General features: G+C 38.9%; 2 protein-coding genes across 3 annotated transcripts in view; one reads left to right on the plus strand and one right to left on the minus strand.

Moving 5' to 3' along the window:
• Window positions 1-8,950, minus strand: part of SMC1B (structural maintenance of chromosomes 1B) — a 30,612-nt gene extending 21,662 nt beyond the window's left edge. For both annotated transcript variants that reach the window (XM_053978101.1, XM_053978099.1), the window contains exons 1-9: window positions 8,491-8,950; window positions 6,492-6,684; window positions 5,855-5,963; window positions 4,939-5,142; window positions 4,308-4,546; window positions 3,584-3,842; window positions 2,564-2,704; window positions 719-801; window positions 21-228 (exon numbers count right to left, since the gene is read on the minus strand). In XM_053978101.1, coding sequence (XP_053834076.1) covers window positions 21-228; window positions 719-801; window positions 2,564-2,704; window positions 3,584-3,842; window positions 4,308-4,546; window positions 4,939-5,142; window positions 5,855-5,963; window positions 6,492-6,684; window positions 8,491-8,599 — 1,545 coding nt within the window. In that variant the 5' untranslated portion in view covers window positions 8,600-8,950. The remainder of the gene's footprint in view (window positions 1-20; window positions 229-718; window positions 802-2,563; window positions 2,705-3,583; window positions 3,843-4,307; window positions 4,547-4,938; window positions 5,143-5,854; window positions 5,964-6,491; window positions 6,685-8,490) is intronic.
• Window positions 8,951-9,068: 118 nt separating this feature from the next.
• Window positions 9,069-19,391, plus strand: RIBC2 (RIB43A domain with coiled-coils 2). Its single transcript, XM_053978102.1, has 7 exons — window positions 9,069-9,436; window positions 12,893-12,974; window positions 14,378-14,722; window positions 15,303-15,421; window positions 16,394-16,621; window positions 17,949-18,115; window positions 19,238-19,391. Exons 1-7 carry the CDS (start codon window positions 9,320-9,322, stop codon window positions 19,317-19,319), a joined length of 1,140 nt encoding a protein of 379 aa, XP_053834077.1. The 5' UTR covers window positions 9,069-9,319; the 3' UTR covers window positions 19,320-19,391.
• Window positions 19,392-21,989: the final 2,598 nt, after the last annotated feature.

A 21,989-nucleotide genomic window follows, 5' to 3' on the forward strand; every position in this document is an offset into this window, starting at 1 on the left:
AAATGAGGCCATTCCATTACCACAGAATCTGGGTATAGCCTTTTTAGACTTTCCAGGATCTCTGCTCTCATCTGCTCACGCCTTCCTTCATGGTAATCAATTTTGGCATTCTGCAGTTCACCAGCTATTTTGTTCAAGTCTTCGTTCACTTCAGCCATCCGCATTGTTGCATTCTCAATTTCCTTAGCCAGCACTTCTTCCTGCTGTTTTTTTTCTGTTAGTGATCCACTTTGAACAGAAGCAAAAATAAAAAGCAACTCACAATTTCATTTATACACACTTTCAGTACAAATTAAGGTCATTCTGCAGTCACCTAACTTCCCAAGCAGTAAATATCAAGACCTAGGAGGCAAGAACGGAGCTGTGCTAACACACAACGTAAATATTAATGCTTTCTAGACAGCACAACTACAAAATTCTCCTGTTTTCTTGCTCAGAATTTGTCCAGTAATAGCCCCATACCCACAGTAACATAACTTGTGAGAAACAAGAATTATAGAACCAATTTAAACAAAATACAGATTAGTCATCATACTTCCTACTTTATTTTGACAGCTAAAGTGACTGAAATATTAAGTAAAATAGGTATGAATTAGTAAGAATTCTAGTTCTTATTAAAATTTCAGAGAAAATAATTAGAAGGAAGTAGAAACCTGCTACATTTTGAAAGTTATTAATACACAAGAAATCCAGTTAGCTTTTGATTTTTTACACATACATGCATATTTTAGCATATTCTTCCAACTTCTCTATACGTTTTTCATGCTCTTCCACCTGTTCCACAGTCTGTTTAATGGTTTCCTATGCAGTTAAAATAGAATGTGTTAAAAATAAATTAGAGCAAAATGACAGCTTTAAGATATACAGCTCTACATTCAGAACAAGTACTGAGATAGATCTTTTTGTCTTTATTACTATTTCATGAGGAACTAACAGCATCTCTTTTGCAAAAGTAGGTGCCAAGCTACACCTGAACAAATAACATAGGGAAATTATTTTACCAAGGCCATTATAGGATTTTCCATGTTCAGCAACAATTTAGGGAAAGTCTCTTCAGCACAGAGAATCATGACTCCAACAAATAAAACTTTAAACAAAGCACCAGGAAAGTTTAAGTCTTGAAGCAGAAGAGGTGCTACTCTTGGCCCTCCATCAACAGCTTTGTCCAAAGAAGTTGACACTGACACAAAACATTGTAGTAAAAAAAAAATCCACCAATGGTAAAACAAGAATTTTCAATTACTCAAATTTATTAAAAACACATTAACTGAAGCAAGTGGAGAGGAAAAAAAGTACTGCTACCTACACAGTTTATTAACCCCTGAACTCCTTGTGATCTTTTAAATAGTTCTAGGGATGGAGAGTTAACCTCTTCTTGCACCCATTACAATATTTGCATATACGTATTTCATGCACTCTTAAGTAATCCTTATTCCTTTCTCAACAACACAATGGGACTTGCTCAGTTTAAGAAGTACAGGCAATGGAATTTATTTCATTTCTAGATACTAACTATATTTTCCTGGTAACTTGTAATTCAAAAAGAAACAGTATTTTATGAAGAAAAAATGGATGTACAAATATTAGTTTAGCTATTATGGTAAGGATAACTTTATATCTTCATAAACATGGAGTAAAATACAGACTTTTCCAGAGAAGCAAGCTTATATGTTCAAGAATGAGGTGTTTGGAACTTTATCACTTGTAAAGCCTCACATGATGCATTTTTAAGCTTTCTGAACAGCAGTCTCCAATCTTGACTCTGTAACTAAATGCTGAAGAAATGCATGTTGCCTTTCTAACTTCTTAGTAGGTGACAAAAATACAAGTTAGCAGAGTTTGAAAAAAAAAATACAGCCAGAAAACCCAAAACACCTAACAGGACAAGAATTCCAGCAAAAACTAAATGCTACATAGCATTCTGCTCTTTTTACTTCTATCAGAAGCAAACATCAGGCATGGTAACCAAGCCAAAGTGGAAAATGCACATATTTTATTCTTACATGTTTGGATCGGCAATGATAAAAGATGTCACAATCAAAACGACTGCAACTATATTCATACAAAAAAAAAACTGCCTCTGAAGTGCAAGAGAAGAGTGGACACTGAGATTTTTCCAACTACAATGCATTCTTACACACAACTGACCTTAAAACCATTTCAGCAAAGAGGTTGCTGTGATCAAAATATAACTCTGCAGGGTTTGAGTGTCATACACATATACAACGGCAGTGGGGACACCTCAGAAAGCCTACACTGACAAAACCAGAGACTGATGACAGTTAAGCCAATATTCTGAGTACTTGTAAAATACCAGAGCCAAAGCTTTCAAACCCAAGTCCTCAGTGTGGGCCCCCGCAAACAATTTCTGAACAAATTTAGCGGCCATTTTGCTAAACCTGCTGCAACACGGAAGCCGAGTTAACACTTCCAATGTACATCTCTTCTGCTAAGGATTTGATTTACATCAAAGCATTGAACATGTTTATACAGAGTTATACCAGAGGGAATGGCAGAGAGACATTTTTCTCCTAAAAACCTAATTCTAGTTTGATACAGATACCTCAATTTCATTTTTCTTCCTGCGATTAAGTTTCAGCCTTTCTTGATCTCCTTTATCCTCCCAACGAAGTTTTTCTAGCTGTTGGGCTAGTATAGCTACTTTCTTTCTTGCCATTTCCTTTAGCTCTTTGTACCGCTCTAACTGGACAAAAAGAAATAAAAAAAGAAATTAATTCCTTGGAAAGCAAGAAGACTCATGTTGTTACAGCCTTAAGTAACTTTACCTACCTAAATTTTATTAAAACTACCCCGTTTTCCAGATGACTCTTTTAGCTCCTGATTGCATTACAACAACATTTTTTTAGAGTAAAGTTCAATCCAAACCTTACACCTAACAGTTCTCACCTACAGTCTTTTTTTACCCTTTTTTTTTTTTTACTCTTATTATTCAGGGAAGCTTATAGTACTTCCCATTCAATCTGAAGTTTAACACTATGCTTTTGCGTAGTCCGAGATGAGTGCAGTATTTTCAGCATTCTCATGTTATTAAAAAATTTCATATAGTAAGTGAAATATAAATATTTTAAACAAATTTGCTAAGTGATGACTAACTGACCAAATGCCTCTAAAGTGCAGTGCAGGAAGATTCACAAACTAAGGTAAAAACCCTGCAGGTTCTCCATTAATTGATCAGAAACTATTTTAAAGAAGAGACAGTGGAAAAAAACTATCACATAGTCTTACAAACATTTGTGGTCATATGGTTGCAATGACAGCTTCTTTCCAAGTGAATTTACTATCAAGGGATGTAGCTCTTTCCTTCTCAAAGGAGCTAACCCAGTTACAGACCCAGACCCAGAGAAGATGGTATGTATACTACCAGGTCTTCACTGATTTTCCCTAATTGATACCTCAGATGTACCATGTGTCTAAATAAAACTTACAATTTTGGTTTTGCTTAAGTGCAAGGGCAAAAAGATCACTAAAAATCACAGGTCATTGGTGAAATAACACTTTCCATGTAATCAGGAGTATTTTTGGACTTCTCTAATAAACAGTACTTTTGGGACTCCTGGTTTACCTGACTTTCTCCCAGCTCAATATCTGCTGCTCTCTGCATTCTCTCTTCTTCAGTTTTCTCCTCAAACGCTCTCCACGCCTTCTCAATATCATTCAATTCCATCTCTAGTTCTTTTATGTTCTGCTTTTCCTTATCACAGGCTTTCTCCTTGTCTCTTAGAGATTTTTTAGACATTTCTACTTTCTTGATTTGGTAGGATGTGTTTTCCTTTGCTTTTATATAGAGGGGTCTGCGCTGAATCAGTGATGCCTCCAGAGTCCTAAAAGACAAAACCAGAAACAAGCCCAAAACAACCAACCCCAACAAGACACAGCCAAAACTACAAAGCCACAGGAAAAGGGGAGAGAGGGAAGAGACTCCCTCTCTGACCACATATGCAAACAATCAGTTTTAAACTGTAAGGTTGGGGCTTACACTGTGGGTATGCCCACAGAGGATTTTTTTTTTTTTTAATATATCCAGTGAAAATAGTAATTTAAGGAGTGAAACATAACCTCCTAAAATTTAATCGCAAACAAGTATTTATATAACGAAATATATAACTAGGCATGGTATAGGAGGTAAAAACCATTTCTGGATTTTACTTCAGTGAGCTGCTAGGAATTGATTTCCACAGCACTAGACTATCAACCAAATTTTTACTAGGAAATGGACACCTGCCAAGCAACTCCCAGTGCAGAGAATGCTTTATTCAACTATCAAAGAATCTGATTGGAAAACCTACTTCATTTCTTTTTCCATATGCTGTTGGTCCCTGTTTAGTATCCCAAATATTTTTTTCTTGACTTTAAATGAATCTTCTGCTGCAGAAAGAGCCTCTTTCTTCATATAAGCCTCCATATTCTTTTCATCCAAACTGCTTTTCAGAAAGCTAATTTGTTTTTCATTGTGATAAAGCTGAAAAAGCTGCAGCTGTATCCTTTCTTCATCCAGTTCCTTGATTAACATCTGGTAATGCTCTGCCTACCAACATTAAAATTTAATTTATAGTTTATAAAAACTATTTTCCATCAAAAGCAGTCTAATTTCAAGGCCAAAGTGATGTAAGATGGTGTACAAGTAGCTCTAATTCCAGTAATGGTCACTAATCATAAAACTCAAAAATTGAAGTCAATACTTTAATTAATTATACTGGCAAGCCTATACTTCATTTTATTTAGATTATATGTATCCCTCTACCTTTTCAAATGATACTAAATTATTTTACAGTATGCCATACTGAAAAAAAAAACTTCCAGACTAAAACCAAAAAAAAAGTTTGTGGGTTTGTTGGGTTTTTTTAAGCACTATTGAAGTTCACAAGAGATGCAAAATCTGGCAACTTAGCATGAAAAAACTGAGTAACTTTAAGTTACCTCCTCTTTTTCTATCTTTGCTTGTTTGCGTTCTGCTGCCACACTTTTTTTCTTGTTATAATTAAACTGTGCATCCTGCTCTGCTTGCTGCATTTTCTTCTTCTTTTGTTCATAGTCTTCAGCATATTCCCATGAATTACTAATTTGTTCAAAAAGTTGAGTTCTCTCCTTTGGCTTCTTCATTGCAATTGATTCTACTGTTCCCTAAACCAAAATTGAAAATAACTAAATTATGTAGCACCGTAGATTGTTCTGATGCCATATGAATTTAGGAGCATACAGTACATATTGACCTCTGTATTTATTTACGGTCAACACAGCTAGGTTTGAACCCAAGGAAAAATCTCATGCCAAAATGAGGGTCACCTAGTCACTCAGATTTCTATAGATGTTTCTGTAAAAGGGAAAAGTCTATTCTTCCTTAGGAATTTTTGTCAGCAACTCTAAGTAAGATGATTTTGTGAAATGCATTATTCATCAAAAGCTTAAGGCCTGTGTCATTAAATTCTTGGAAACTAATAGCTGAATTGGATTTTCAATCCCTCAACCTTAAAAAAAATCCTTTGCAGTTTCATGTGTCTTTACTAACAGGAGTATTTGAAGATGAAATTACTTTTTCCTAGCACTCCTGCAATTAAATACACTAAGCATTTATACAGACCCATACTTTTCTATATATTATAAATAACAGAAGCTTTCTACTTCCTCCAGGTTAGCTTCTTTCTTACTAGTGTATGCATTTATATACAAACACCATCAGGTGCATTTTGTAGTCTTGTAGTTCTTGGTAAGGTCAGGAAAAAGCATGCTGCCTTTGTAGTTGGCTAAGGGTGCTCTCATTTCTAGACAATACTTAACTGTGTATTCTATGAAATAACCTAAGAACATTTCTTTTGAAAGTACCTTGAATGCTCACCTGAAAAATAAGGCAATTCCTGGCCTTGACAAGAATGCCTATTTTTTCAAGCTCAGATACGTATGCAGATCGGCTGACAGACTTGTCATTGAAAAGAAACTCAGAACAACTACCTAAAGGAGGAAAGGAAAAAAAAATACTGCTGAAAATGGCTACAACAAAAAATCCACTGGAAAAGAGTTAAACTAATGGAATAATTTAACTGAGCAATTTTCTCAAAGAAGACAACAGATTTCAATTACTCCTTTATTCCTTTCGGTAATTTATTTTTTCTGTTTAAAAACTCTAGTTTCCAATTTTAGTACTTTCTAAAGGAACTGACATAGTTATGGGGTGCTCACACCTGCAGCAAGGTGTCAGACCCCACTATTTAGAGCCTACATCACCTAGGATCCCAAGGAAATATCTAGAGAGGGATACTGAGCAAAGAACATAATAACCCGTTTTATTTTTTTACCTAATTAACCCAAAGATTTTTTTTTCATTTATATCACTACTAAAATGGTATCTGAAGGACTATACTAATCTGCCCATTCATGAACTAATATTGGGCATCTGAAATTCTAAGTTGGGTATTTTTGGTCTCCATTTCTTTATAAATCAGACAATAGACAGTACATGCAGCAGAATCTACTACCTACCTCGGATAACTCTTGAAAATGTTTTTTCTTCCCCATCTTCCTCACAATATACTATCTTCACACTAGCTGTAGAAGAAACAGGTTTTCCAACATGTGCTCCATGAATAAGTTCTCGAACACTTTTGACTCGCAAATTTGATGTTTTTTCGCACATCACAAAGCTAACAGCATCCATTATGTTAGATTTTCCTTAAAAATTAAAAACCAAAATTAAGACATTTTTAACATGACATAAATGGAAGCATTTTATTAAGAATTAAAGAATCTGGAGAATTGCCAAATTCTTTAAAAATTCTATTTCTAAGTATGTATTTTTTATTCTTTTAGGAAGAAATTCTTCTCTCTCAGGGTGGTGGGATAGTGGCACAGGCTGCTTAAAGAAGCTGTGGATGCCCCACTCCTGGAAGTGTTCAAGGTCAAGTTGTATGGGGCTTAGAACAACCTGGTCTAGTGGAAGGTATCCCTGCCCATGACAGGGGAGTTGGAACTAGATGAGATATGAGGCCCCTTCCCACTGAAATCATTCTATGATTTTGTGAGTTTATCAAGGAAAAGCTATTGCACATAATATACACGCTTTTAAGATGTAACACACTGGCAGCAGAAAATAAGCCTGTCTGTAATAAAAAATTATGATAAAACTGATTTATTTTTTCAGCCTTATTGGAGAAATCTTTTGGTTTTTACACAGGCTTCTCTAGAGGAAAGTGTGCCACATCAACCTCCTTCCTTGGCAGTGTGTTTTCTGGAGTGAAGTGAGGGAGGTTTATTACATGAGCACTCCATCCCCAACTTTTCCTCTGCAACTCCAGTCTCCTGAAGAATACCAGCACTTTCCCAGATCCATTCACCACAGCAACAAAGCTATCTGGTCATAGTCCTTCAACAAAAACCCTCCTAATGGAATCATCTTTTTGTTTTATCCCTTTAGTCTTGAGCATTTCTGCTGACAGCTTAATTATTGTCAGTCTTGAACCTTGCTACTTTGATGAGATTTTGACTTATTCTCCAAAGTATCAGAAAAGCAAGAACACTAGGAGGAAAACAGAGAAATAAAAATACTCAATTATGGGATTACATAATATTCACACCTTTTTCCACCCCTGGATTCATCTATAAAATGTACTCAGATTTAACTGAAAGAGCACCTGGAAAGAGTATCATAGTTCTGAGATTTTACAATGCAGAACAGCGGGAATAGGATGATGAAAAACATGATAACAATGCTAAATATAATCAACTTACATTCATAGATCTTACTTCAATCAGGTAAGTGAGGAAACTACAGGGTCTAAAAATCTGAATTATACACTAAGTCATTAACAGACTAGGGAAACGAAAGCGAAATGTTAAACCCATCCTTGTTGCTCTGTTAAGGCAGCCCTCACCTCCTATCCCTTTGATAAAGAGACATAAAATCCCTTTTGCGGGATGGAGCTTTCTGAAGCAGAGATCAAATTTTAAGAAGTTCCAGCACCTTGGGATCACAACATGGCACTGTGCCTACAAAGTGCCCGCCCCGCCTCACGACAGCTGCCATTTTGCGGAGCCCCTCTCGCCTTCCTGGAGGAAGCACAGCAAAACTCGCAGACTCCCATCAAGAAGCAGGTTTCCACTGGTACAGCCCGGAGTATTAAAATAAAACCATCGTTCGTTATGTGATCTTTGTAAACTGAGATGGCCAAGACAAGGTGTGCCCTTTGCAAACTAGGCTTTCTGCTTAAGCTGGAAAGCACCAAGTCAACACAAAATTAAAATTCCATGAACCCCCTTTCTCCCCCATAGCCTGCTCCTGCCCTTCCATGCTGGAAAAACCTACACTTCCAGCTAAGAATTACAGAGCAGGTACTTCCTAGGCTTCATTTATACTGCCACACCTTCAGGTGCACATGAGATTTTCAGCAGGCCCGTGAGGCTAAATTCCACCAAACTGAGCCCTCAAAGTTGACATCTCATGGAGCAGCTGCCCCCTACCCACATACCCACCCACAATACCTGATCCATTGGGCCCGATGATGCAGTTGAACCTCATGAAGGGCCCGATAACCTGCTGCCCCCTCCACGACTTGAAGTCCTTCACCACCAGCAGCTTCAGGTAACCCATCCCCACGGGGAGCTGGGGTCAGGAGCTCCTGAGCTCCACACCTCGAGTCCCTCAAACAGTCGACGAGGACACCTCACCAGTTGATCTACCAGCAGAAAACCACCCACACCTCGCGCCCCTCTTCCACGATTTGATCGCCCCAAGGGGACGGGTGGCCCCGCCCCGCCCTCGCAGCCTGCGCGCCTCGTGCAGAGGCCCCGCCGCTGCTGTTCCCATCGCGACGGGCCGCCTTGTGTCCCGCCTGGCCAGCGCCGCTGCTGTTCCCAGCGCCACGGGCCGCCTTGTGTCCCGCCTGGCCAGCGCCGCTGCTGTTCCCAGCGCCACGGGCCGCCTTGTGTCCCGCCTGGCCAGCGCCGCTCCGGTTCCCAGCGCCACGGGCCGCCTTGTGTCCCGCCTGGCCAGCGCCGCTGCTGTTCCCAGCGCCACGGGCCGCCTTGTGTCCCGCCTGGCCAGCGCCGCTCCGGTTCCCAGCGCCACGGGCCGCCTTGTGTCCCGCCTGGCCAGCGCCGCTCCGGTTCCCATCGCGACGGGCCGCCTTGTGTCCCGCCTGGCCAGCGCCGCTGCTGTTCCCAGCGCCACGGGCCGCCTTGTGTCCCGCCTGGCCAGCGCCGCTCCGGTTCCCATCGCGACGGGCCGCCTTGTGTCCCGCCTGGCCAGCGCCTCTCCTCCCGGCAGCCGCTCTCACTCCAGCCCCGCCGTCCCGCTGTTCTCTCCGGCACCATGAGCGGGCTGGGGCCGCAGCGGGAACTGGAGGAGGCCGCCGCCCTGGAGCGCCGGCGGCGGCGGGAGCTGCTGCGGCGGGGTCGCATCTTCAACCCACGGATCCGCACCATAGGGGTGAGGCGGGCAGGACGGGAGGGAAGGCGCCGTGTCCCCCCGCCGTTCCCAGGAGTTGTGAAGAGAACAGCGTAACGCGGGGATCGCGGGGCCGGCTCCCAGTGCGGGGCAGGGAGGGAAGGGGCGGCTGAGCCGGTCTGAGCGGGCCAGCAGCCGTTCCCCAGTGCCCGCTCCTCAGCTGTGTGTTTGAGGGGGAGCAAGCAGGAAGGGCGGGCCCAGATGCAACTTTCAGAGTCGCGTTTAAAGTTACTGGTGAAAGAAGTCATAGAATATTTAGGGTTGGAAGGGACCTCTGAAGATCGTCCACTCCAACCGCCTAGCCACGGCAAGGTCACCCAGAGCGGGTGACACAGGAACGTGTCCAGGTGGGTTTGGACTGTCTTCAGGGGGAAAGACTCCATGAGCTCCCTGGGCAGCTGTTCAGTGCTCTGCCACCCTCGATGGAAAGAGGTTCTTCCTCCTGTTGAGGCAAAACTTCTTGTGTTTTACTTTATGGCCATTGCTTCTTGTGTGTACCTGTGCCCCACTGCTCTGGATTCAAGGGCATTCAAGGTGTCATTGCCCCCTAACAGCACAGAGAGATCAAGCCCTGTGTTGTATCTCTGTGTAGTAGTACTTTGATGGAAGGCAAGAGCTTCCAGAGTCAGTTCATGAAATGTGGCTGAAACAAGTAATTGTTTTTTACCTCTCTGCACTGTGATACTGCCCTTTTCTGCTTGGACCTTGCTAGAATTGATGCTGTGGGAGATTTACTGCTGCAAGTGTCCTGCAATTAGTCCGCATTTTGCATCAGACAAAATAGGACAGATCCATCCTTGTTTTTATATATGTAATTAATTGTTGTGTCTGATTTTTCTTGGTGTGGATGTGTGTGAACATGCTTCAGGCTAGTGGATTTTCTCCAGAGTTTACTATGCAGTTTGCATCCTGAACGTCAGCAAATAATGTGCTCTATACCTATTTGACTTTGGATGCAATAGTATTTTGAATCTCCCCGTGATATGTCCAAAGGCCCACATTAAGATTTTGTGAGCATGCATGAAGGGAAGAGTGCTGTGAAGTGATTTCATTGAACTGGTAAAATTGCAACAGATGTCAATTGGATCCTCTTTTCTTAGGTACAGAAACATGTCTCAAGTCAGTGGAAAAATATCTTCACCTTATCTCTGACAGGGCCTTGAATTTATTATTTTAACTCTTATGCAAGAGTCCTTGTATCTGCAGAGCAATTAGCAGTTCCCACTTACTGAACATGACAGATGTATCCACCTGGTACAGCGTCCTGACACACACCAAAAATATACTTAAGTACCCAACAATATACTTAAGTGGAAGGAGATAATAATATTTTTTAGCAGTTGTGGTATGGGCTAAGATACTTGAAATGTCTTCATCAGAAACGCATACTTTCTCTATAAATGGCTTTTCTAGAGCCTTAAAAATGAACTGCAAACCATAAATTCTCAGTTAATGAAATAGCTGACAACTAACATATCCTGGTGTGTTTTATTGAGCTGTACTGGAGCACACCATCTGAAGGTTTTACCCAAATACTTTTGTAGAATTGACTTGTTTTGTAGAGCTGACTCAGGCAGGTTTTGATAGATCTGTTTACATTAGACAAACATCTAAAATGAAGGAGAGTTCATGTGGAGAATTTCGATTAACAGCTTATTTTGATTTAACATCATTCAGTGTACCTGAACAATGATGCTGACAGAAGGGACTGTTCTTATGGTTTGAAGTGAGGCCAGGTCTGAAACACAAAGAGCCAGGAAATCCATTCAGAGATATTCTCTATCAGTATTTCTGTGTGGTTTTAAGATTCTTTGCTTCAGTTCTCTGACCAGTGTGAGTGGCAGTAACTGAGAAAATTTAAAAATCAAGACAATATTTGACTCAGAAACCAGAAATCCTAAAGCAGGGTTTGAATATTTTAAAAACATGGAGGTAATATACTGGAAAGCAGAATGGGAACCCAGATTTTATATTTTTTCCTTGATTATTACCGGTTTTATTATTACTTTGACTTCTGTATCTGTTTTGTCATCTGAATAATGGAAATGTAAGATAATGCCTTCTTCACTTACAGATTGAAGAATCTATCCTCAGTAAATCACTGATTTTTCTAAAGAATTCAGATGAGTAATCCAAATGAAAAATTACTTTCAATTTACATGTAAACTTTATACATAAATAGAACTAGTTTAGAAATTAGCTGGCTCAAAGTGTTCATAGATTCCTCATTTAAACGCTTAAAAGTGAAACCTGTAGTTTTATGTGACTGGGAATGTCGGTTTTAGGGATGTTTTTGTGTCGAGTGAAAGTCTTTTGAAGAGGTCAGAGCCAATAGTGTAACATAAGTCAATACACTGACCTACCTCTATTATTGCCAGAATACTAAGAACTTGTATTGAATTTCTCTTAACAGTATTTCCTGTAGTTATATTGTCAGCTTGGCTTTCCCAATGAGACCTCTGAAAGAGTTGATATTTAGTGTCCACAGCACCTTTGTTTTTGGTGGATAAAATCCTTGATGGTTTCACCCTTGCTTACAAACTCACCTCTTTGCTTGATGGCTATTGTCAGTTGTCCTTTACAGCACTAACCATGTGTATTTTCAGCCATGATCGGTTTCTGCTTTCATCTGAATAAGTTTTAGACAAAGACTATTAAAATTGTTTACCAGATTCTTGAAGATTTGTCATTGTATTTTTGACAAAATTTTTAAGGATGTTAAGTGACTTGTTAGTAAAAAAAAAAAAAGAAAATAAGTAAAATCCATGTTTCTGCCTATTAATTTGCCACCATCTGCCAACAAATGTGGGGCCACATTCTTTTGCCCAAAATGGAGGTGTCTGCTCCCATTTGATGATGTGGCCTATATTATCCTTTGCTCAGGTCCCACTCACCATGGATGTGGATGTTCTGTACCATATCTGTCAGCTCATCACTGATCGTGTAGCCTGTAGTGCATTTTGGCAACCATATGAATCTCTCTGATAAGACAGGACACATTTCCATTCATTTCTTATAGTGAACACTTTGTATTTTTTTCAAATATGAACTATTACAACTTCCTGTCATCTTTACTGTTAAAATACCTGTTTTATAAATGAAAGCAGAACAATAAAATAAAATTGCAGCTGTAATGGGTAAAACATACTCTATGTAATGCAGCTGAAAATATTCATTGCTCTAGGTATCATCTAAGTGTGGTGTTTTCATCTGATCAGGTGCAAGAACATACCTATCATTATTAAAACAAAGCAAACAAGCAAGAATGTTTCTGTTTCTGGATTTTGTTTTACTTACATTAGTAATGTATATATATTCTGTTGCTAATGGGGTTATATCTATTTTGTACAACTGTGAGTCAGTGTAGCTTGACAATACCTGTTTTAATTGTTCAAACACAGTATCTCCTAAAGAGCTGCTTTTTTTTCATTGTAATAGATTGATAAAGATGCATTGGATGTGCAAGTCAAGGAGAGGAAAATTCAAGAAGCAGCTGAAAAAGCAGAACATGAAAGATTTGGTATGTTCTTAGATACTGTGATATTTCTGTGAATAGTTAAATGTTTTAATGCATTTCTTGCTTTATTTTATCTCTTCTATATAAATATTCTCTAAATTCAGTCATCCAATTTATGAGTCCTATTTATGTTCATACATCTACATTGACACAGTATGTATTCTCCTTGTTACCTTACGATTTATATTGATATGATTAAACTGGCATACACTGCCAGATAGGCCAGAATTTCCAGTGTTTTCTTTTAAAAGGTACTGACAAACAGCATCATTTAAAAACCTGAATATGCAGCAGGATTTAAAAAAATAATTACTTACTACTGTCCTTTTCAGTATAGTAGTGGCTAATCTGTTTTAGTTGCTTTTTTGTAGAGTGAGCTCATCTTCTGTCTAGCCATTCTTCCATGGAATATATAGATTCTGTGGAATCCTCTCTAGGTTGTTATTGCTGGAAGCATGAGTCATGTACAGTAAGGTGATAAGAGGAGTCATTGCTGAGTCAGAACTTGCAGCCACACAAATATTTCATGCTGTGCCCTGACTTCAAACCCTTTGTGGTCTTCTGTGCTTGGCACGCTTTCCTGTGCTGTCACATGAAAGGGTCCCACAGCCTGAGCTCTCTGTGTGCCTCAAGAGGAGCTAAAATGGAGCTGCCACTTCCATGCTTCTACTACAGCTGCTTGTGATTTTCCTGGCTAGAAAATACACCTGTCAGGGTCTGACTCTTGGGATACTACCAGCAGCAATGTGGAGTCTGGCAAAATAGGAAATTAACTTTTCTAGCAAATTATTTTAAATAACTAAAATCGCTAGTTGGTTGGAAGTTTTTTTGTTAGTTTTTCTTAAAAATGCTGGAATTCATTTAATTCCAATTAAACGGGCAGGAGCTCTTAAGCTGTTCAAAACTTAATGCCAGCCAATTATTTTAGTGCTATGGTTAGAAAAATCATTGGAACTCTGGAAGAACTACCTATATTCATTTCAGTTGCAGCCCAATATTGGTTTGCTTTCTGACAAGCAGCACTGTATTTCAGCTGTAGCTGTAATCTAAGAGCAAATGGGAACAACTGGTTTACTGTACATTGTTTGTGTAGCAGGTTTTCACCAAACAAAACCTCATAGTTCTAGTACTTGTTATTGTATTTGTTTCACATGCACATATCTCATTGTAACATTAATAAATAATTTATACCTAAAAAGCTGAAAATAGTTCATAAGTAAATATTACTAACATTAGAGAGTTTGCTGGGCTGGTACTTACAGATCACATACTCTCCTAAGGCATAACAGTTTGAACACTTACATTCTGTTTATTCATCTTGAAAATTTTATTTTCACCTTATGTGTGCACTCCAATGACTCATGCACCTCTAAGAGTTGTGGTTTCATTGTGTTATTTTTGTCTAGCTCATGACATGAAGAAAAATGACAAGCTCATGTGCCTGCTAGAAGAACGACAGAAAAATGAAATCAAAGAGATGAATAGGGCTCTCACTGAATTTCAGAAGAATTATCAGAGGCCGGAAACAAGACGTGAATTTGACCTGAATGATCCACAAGCCCTAAAGAAAGACAGACCTGCTCGAGTTTCAGACGATGACCCTCGGTGTACTATATCTGGCATGCAGAAGTTTATGGGTGAAGACTTAAACTATGATCAGAGGATGAAGTTTCAAAAGGAGCAATTAAGGGAGTGGTCTCTTCAGCAACAAAAAGACTGGAAAAATGCATTAGCTGACCAAAAATTGGCAGGTAACAAAAAAGATAATGTAGTTTTAATCTTCTTTTTCTGAAGTTGTGGTGTATCTGATGAAAATATGGTATACCCTATTGTATATTTAACTTAGAAATACTAGACCAGTTAGAAATACTAGACCAGGTTTTACTTTATAAGCTCCAATGTATTCACTGTTTCTCTTAGGAAATCTCTATTTTGTAACATGTGATTGTAATATCACCCAGGTTTCATTTCTGGTTTATGCCTCCAGTTGGTATGCTTACTTCATCAGGCCAAACTGTCCAATCTGTAATGTCCTAGAGCAGAAAAAAAAATACTGAATTTTCTTTCTCAGCTTGTCATGACACATTATTTTCTGCAGTTCTTAACATATTTCTTTCATTTTAACACTAACTGTTCAGACAAGATAGGTTACATATTAAACTGATTCATGAGTCACCTGAAATCCCAAGATGGACAGCTTTGATGGTAGGATTTGGAAATAGTTATTCAGCCTGCTGTATCTGTAGCTCCCCCCTGCTTTTTCCCCTGGTTAATTCATATGGCACATCATGTCCATAAATATTTACTATGTTTTATTTTAATCTAATTTAGATGATCTTTATGACAAGTTTAGGATTGAACTTGACCGAAAGATTATGGAAGAACAAAGGAAAGAAGAGGAAAGCAGGCGTGCTGTTTGTACAGCTATAAAAAATTTCAATAGAATCCAGGTAAATTAATACTAAGTTTGGTTTGTTATTTTTTATAAAATATGGAGACAGAGAAGGAAAATAAGATGCACAAAATCAGAATGAGTAGTGATGTTTTCACAGGGGTTTCTTATCAGCTCACTTCCAAGGCTGTTTCAGCTTGGAGCAAGATAAATTTTATGCACTTTGCCAAGTGAACAAAGGATCCAATGATTTAGATGTCTTCTATCCTCTGCCAGAACTGTCCCTCCTGGTTCTCAGCTTACTGACTGGAGGGCAGAAATAGCTCCCCAGTAATTTAGAGGTTTCGAGCTGGTAAACTGGGGGCACTCTTGGTTTATATCAGATCTCCCATACTCTTATTGTGTCTGTCTGCTTTTTTTTTTTTTTTACTTGTGTGGAAACATTGCTAACAGTTGCTTTTTGTCCTTATTGTTTACATTAATTCCCCACAGCCACTGGTTTTGGCTCTTTGGCTGCTTCATGGGTATTTGTATACAATGTCTTTTGGTTGTTTACTGGCCTTGTTTTGGAACCTGTCTTAGTACCATTACCTGTCATGCTCTATTTCTTCATCTTACTGCAGAGGGTTTTTTCCTTTTCAGCTTCTACATACAACTCAAAGGGCTGCATGGATGCTATTAGCTTGGTTAAACTATATTTGTTATGACTGAGCTTTAAATGTATTTATCACATCAAAATAAACCACATTAGAATTACCGACATTAAGTATGGTACCTTTTGGTTTAGCTGTATAAGCATGCAAGTTTCCCCAGTTTACTTGCTATATGTGACATGACAACATTAAAGAACAGTTTGATATTAGGCTTTTGATCTTGGCCAATAAGACAGTGATCACTTTTTGTAAGTGATGCTTTTGACAACTGTATGCAGGTTGGAAAGACATCTGTTATGATGTGTTAACATTTTTTCATTCCTTAATTCATATTTTTCTTGGAAAAAACATCATTTCTGTCTTTCTATTGAATTTAGGCTGCTGAACTAGATCATAAAAATGAATTGGAAAAGGCTCAAAAAATAAAAGATGACATGGATGAAATTACTTGTCTCCTTCGAGGGGACTTCCTTTCTGAAAACCCTGACCAAGCAATCGGTCCCTGGGGTAAACATAATGTGCTCGTGAATCGATGGAAAGGAATGAATCAGGAGCAGCTGATGGCAATTCGTGAATTTCAAAAGGAACAAGCTCAGGAGAAACAGGTACTTAAGCTTACATGCATTTTCAGTTCCTTTTGTTGTAGTAATACTATAGACAATGTTTGTAGAATAAAAATACCATTGTTTGCCTTGGACATGCCAATGTATTTTCTATTGATCTGCATTTTACCCAAACTTTAATCAGTCTAACTGAGTGTAGTACCTCTGAAGCACCTGGGAGATGTCATGGAGTAGGCTGGAGCCCTGGAGTTGGACTGGGAGGAAGGTTGCTGAGAAGCCCAGGGCCAAGGGGCTCTTAGGGCATGGTCCATGATGGTCCAGCTGAGCAGCAAAGCCCTGCCCAGGCAAAACCTAGGCTTCTTGGTGCAATTCAGGACCTGAGAGTGCACAAGCTGCTTGGAAGGAGTGGGCTGCTCCGTAGGGGAAGATCCAGGAGCTGACGGTGAAAGCAGGGCAGGCCAAAGCAGTATTCTCATGCTCAAGGGTGCCCAAGCAAGGCAAATTAGAGCAGGTCCAGTGACCTTGCTAATGTATATTTCAGAGGCCTAAAAGTTAATTAATGTAAGAATGTGATGGAATTTCATATCTACCATTCCACACAAGAACCATGCTATGAAAAAGAATTTCAGTGGTAATAGTTGCTGCTCTAGAGGTGTATAGAAGCAGACAGAAGTTAAAATGAAGGCTCCTATGAAGTCAGGAGTGTCCAGGCCTAGATATTGTGAAGTAGGAAGTGACTTGCCTCCCTTGTGCAGGGGCTGCATTTAGACAGCTAAGGAATAGTGTTTGATTTTATCTTTCAGTCCTTACAATACCGTAGGCTATACTATATCTTACCTAGCTAAAGGTAGAATTGTCATTTTCCTGCCTCTCCTATTACTCTGAAATAAACCCATTCAGGTCATTAGGCTGGCTGAAAATGAGTACAGCCAAGAAAAGTAAGTTTTTTGCAGGCCTGATTTTTTGCTTCTGTCCAGTGGGGTGTCAGGCAAGAAGTGAGGCAGAGAAAAGAAGTTTCTACTCATGTGGTGTTTGTGGCTCCCCTATTATATTTAGTTCGCCATATTATAAGCCATACTGATGTCTATGCACTTCTTGGTTCAAGAAGTTTCAACTCTTGCTAACAATAATTTTAAAAAAATCTGTTGCTGCTCTGGGTTTTTACAGAGAGAAAAGAATCGCTCTTTCATTGGCCGTACCTTGCTTCTGCCTGGTTTAGAAATCCTTGCTCCCTTTTCCCCATTTCAAATGCTACCCCTAGTGCTCAATAAAGGCAAGCAAGTTTGTTTGGATGAACTTACCCATGAGGCTTTATATACACAGTTCCATCTCTGAAAGAGAAAATGAAGCATTTTTCTCACTCCTGTAGAGAGTAAGAGAGCAGGAACGCCGAAGAGATGCTGAATGGGACAGGCAGCGCCTGCAGGCTGCAAGAGCCCAGTTGCTTTGGGAGCGGCACCAGCAGCGGCAGAATCAGGTACAGCGCCGAGATTTAGATGTCGTGAATGCAGAGCTCTCTCAGGAGCAAAAAGCAAAGTAAGTACCAAACCAGCCTTGTTCAAATAAAAAAAGCTCTTAAGCTCTTTATCATTATTAACCCATTAGTTTGGCTTTCAAAGAGCTTTTTTTACTTGTTCTGTTTGTAATTTTTTAAGGCACTTGTTACAAGTTCATGCTTTTAAAAAAATTGACAATTCGCCTGACGTGTGTTTTCCAGTGTTATTTAATCAATCTTCAGAGAGCAGGTTTTAAGTGTTACTGACTGACATGAATGAATGAGGATCTGGAATTCTTAAAAGCATTTCACTGACAACAGACTGTTTATATAGATGTCAAAATAGTGAATAAATACAATTAGCTATGCAGAAAATTATATTAGCAGGTGAAAAACCATTCCATGTTTCTTTAAGTTATCTTAGTTTTCTGAAACAAAAAAGGATGAACTGCCGGTAAGCATGCCAGTTTTTGATAGCTCAGGGTTAAGCTAGCAACACAAACAGCATTTCCATTATGTATGACAAAACTAGATGATTCTTTAAGTAACCACTGGATGTGTCTTGATGGGCAGTTCTTGTGTCTGCTCTTATGGGAAAGGAGAAAGATAATATACGGAGGAAAAGAAGAACAAACAAAATGATTTGGTATTCTATTTTACCAGTTCTTTTTTTTTTTTTTTTTGACATGAATACAGAAGCACAGAATAGTCAGAGTTGGAAGGGATTTAGAAGGATTATCAAGTCCAGCTCTTAGATGAATGGCCCATATGGGGATTGAACCCTTGACCTTTGCATTATTAGCACCATGCTCTGACCAACTGAGCCAGTCTCAGCTTCATATATACCTTTTGCAAATGAATTTCCAATACGTGATGCCTTCTTATTATGAAAACAAAAATTTGGAATTGCGTTAATTCAGATTTTTTTACTCTTGAGCTGTCTGGAGGGATATTTCAGGAAGAAAAACTTAGAGTTTGCTATATTGAGATGTGGCATGTATTTTGCAAAAAAAGTTCTAGTTACATTAAATTCAATTTCTAATAATTTATGAACATTTATGGGTGTTAATGCATTACATATTTTTTCGAATTCTCAGGCTACTTCTGAATAATAGCAAGAAAACATTTACTAATGGCTTTTAAAAATTTTTGTTTATTTCTAGGAACATTTATCTTAAAGAGCAAGAATATTCAAATATTCCAACGGATGAGTTTTACGCACAGTTTAATACAACCACCCGGTGATGATCTGGATAAATCAACCGGAATTATACAGAAGTATGTAGACACATTAAAATTTTCAGTTGAGCGTTTTCAGTTCAACGTTTTATTGTTTTTATCTGTTCCCTGTCCTGTTCAAACACTGCATTCAAACTAAAGGACAGTCTGCTAGGCCAGATCTGTTCTAAAAAGAGGAAAACACTAATAATTTTTAAACATGATTGTTGTTCTGAAAGGACTAGTAGATTCAGTAATAGGTTGTTTGGCTCTTGTGTCTCAGGCTTAGCTGTAATATTTACATTATTCATGCCTATAGGAATCAATTTCTGGAAAGAAATCTGAGTTTTAACTACAGTGCTGCTTTATGCAACTTGGCCAGAGGGGAATGCTGCCTCCCATAGACCACAAGAGATGCACTTCTCTGGGAGGGAAGAAAGATGACCTAGGCAGAAAATTTTGTGTTGGTTTGTTTGGAAGCTGTGTACTTCCTGTCTTCATGGTGACAGTATTGAGTTAGCAATTAAAGAGCCAGTCACTGACATTTGAAAATGGGCGAGCACAACACAGGGGAAGAAAATATGGAGAAGCAATATAGGAAACTGACTGCATAAGGGAAATGGATCGGGGGGCTACCAAGGAAATTAAATCCAGAAGAGAAAGAGCCAAAATGGAAAGGACTGCAGAAAGGGTTAGAAGACTAACCTAGGAGTCAGAAGATGTGAAAGAGGAGAAAAAAAGAGTCAGATGAGAGATTCAGCTAAGAAACCAAGACCTCTAATACTGTGAACCTTAAATAAAAATAGAGCCCATAGGTCTTGAACTGTAATTTACCAGCATATGGGACATAAATCTGAGGTAAAAACATCCTGATGATGTTGGCTTGGAATCCACTGATTGTTCTTTGTCTCAGCAATAATGGTAATGTTTGGTAATGAATTTTGTGGTGAAACAGGTTGAAGATTCCTCCACCAAGCAAAGGAGGAAAGATGCTTAAAAAAAACTGAGGGCTGCAATAAACTCAAATGAGTTATTCTTATCTCTGTGAAGATAATGAAGAATGCATGGTTCTTGACATATTAGTAGGAGGAATTTAAAGATGCTTGAAGGAAGCATTTCTTGAAAGGGGACTGTTTAAACAGGTCTGTTTGCTCAGCTGAAGTATTGCCCTGTGGAATCACACTGATAAAATCTTGCTGCCTGATTCAAAACACTGATTAAAGAGGAGTTTGGAAAAGGGCCATCATGTTAATGCCTTTAGATAGAGAGGTGAAAGAAAATCAAGGAGAACATTCAAATGGTTAAAGAAGTGCCATTCAACATGATTATCTTGAGCAAAAAGATATTGTCCCAATTTTAGTACATTGATACAATTGGAATTAATTGTAGTATAGATAGAAGCTATGTAGAAAAGCAGTGTGGCTGAAATACAGGAACTGAGGAAAGTTGGAAAATGAAGTTGAGAGTGGATCACACTTGCACTGTTAATAATGAGCTGGTCTACAAAGAAGTAAGAAGGAATGGTATTCAAGAGATTTCAGTGGGATAGCATTTGGAGATCCATTTGTCAGACTGAGATTCACATATGACTGGATCTCTTTGGAGTATTACCTAATACTGTATTAATTTGACAACCTCAGGAGTGCAGGTATGTGTCTTAAAATAGACAGGCCATCAAATGGGATGGGTGGATTAATATGCCATCTCTAGTAGTTCTCATGTCACTAAAGTTGGGTTTGATCTGTGTTGAGTATCTCAGACTCTGACTTTATCTTTTTTACCTAGAATTTTAGTTACCTGACAGAAAAAATAAATAAAGCATGTGTTCAGAAGTTCATGAAGTTGTCTTCATTTGACCAACTCGTGTGACTAGATGCTTGCAGACTTCACAGCAGGTCTACAGTATAACTAAATGATGTTGGACCGCCTTGTCAGATGATGTTTGAATTTCCTTCAGGAAGGACTATGTGTTTAAAGCCATTTTGCATTACCTATTTATTTGCTTGGAAACATTTTACATAAAGTCAGAGAAGGATAGGTTTCTCAGTTGTACTCCAAATAAGCCTTTAGATGGAAATTCAAGTAAGGCTGACAGTTCAATATTTGGGTAGGATCAGGCATCGCTGAATTTCCTAGAAAACTTTCAGCATCATCAAGCGTATTGGCAATACCAGCCATGTTCCATTCCATCTGTTGGGGATTAAAAAAGAAGCACAATCAAGTTGTAGATAACATCCTTAATGTAAAGAGGAAAAGGTAATGTAAAGAGGAAAAGGTCTGATTCACTGTTATTAATATTTTATACTAACTTTTATTTTGCACTAAAACAAGCCATGTTTTCAGTAGGTATTATCACCTGAGCAGGTGATAATAAATAATTGAAGTGCAGGAACTCCTCAAGCCTGTATGGCTTTGTAACAAACAAGCTGTGAGGGGTATCTTCAGCTTTTGAAACATCATTCTCTGTGCTGGCTTTGCATTAGAGCCACCTATAGAAGTAACTTTCTAATAGAAGCTGCTCGCAGTTTCCTCTGTGTCTGATAAAAAACCAATCAGTAATTATCTTTGAGAACTGACAATCTGTTAAACCACTGAGAATTGGCAATCTGTTAAACCACGCCTCTGTGAGTACACATGTTAAAGACAAAAAAGCCCCCAGGAAGCTCTCTTTTCCTTCTGGCCAGGGAACAGGTACCA

The sequence above is a fragment of the Vidua macroura genome, chromosome 5 (assembly GCF_024509145.1).
Source record: "Vidua macroura isolate BioBank_ID:100142 chromosome 5, ASM2450914v1, whole genome shotgun sequence".
In the NCBI taxonomy this organism is placed as follows: Eukaryota; Metazoa; Chordata; class Aves; order Passeriformes; family Viduidae; genus Vidua; species Vidua macroura.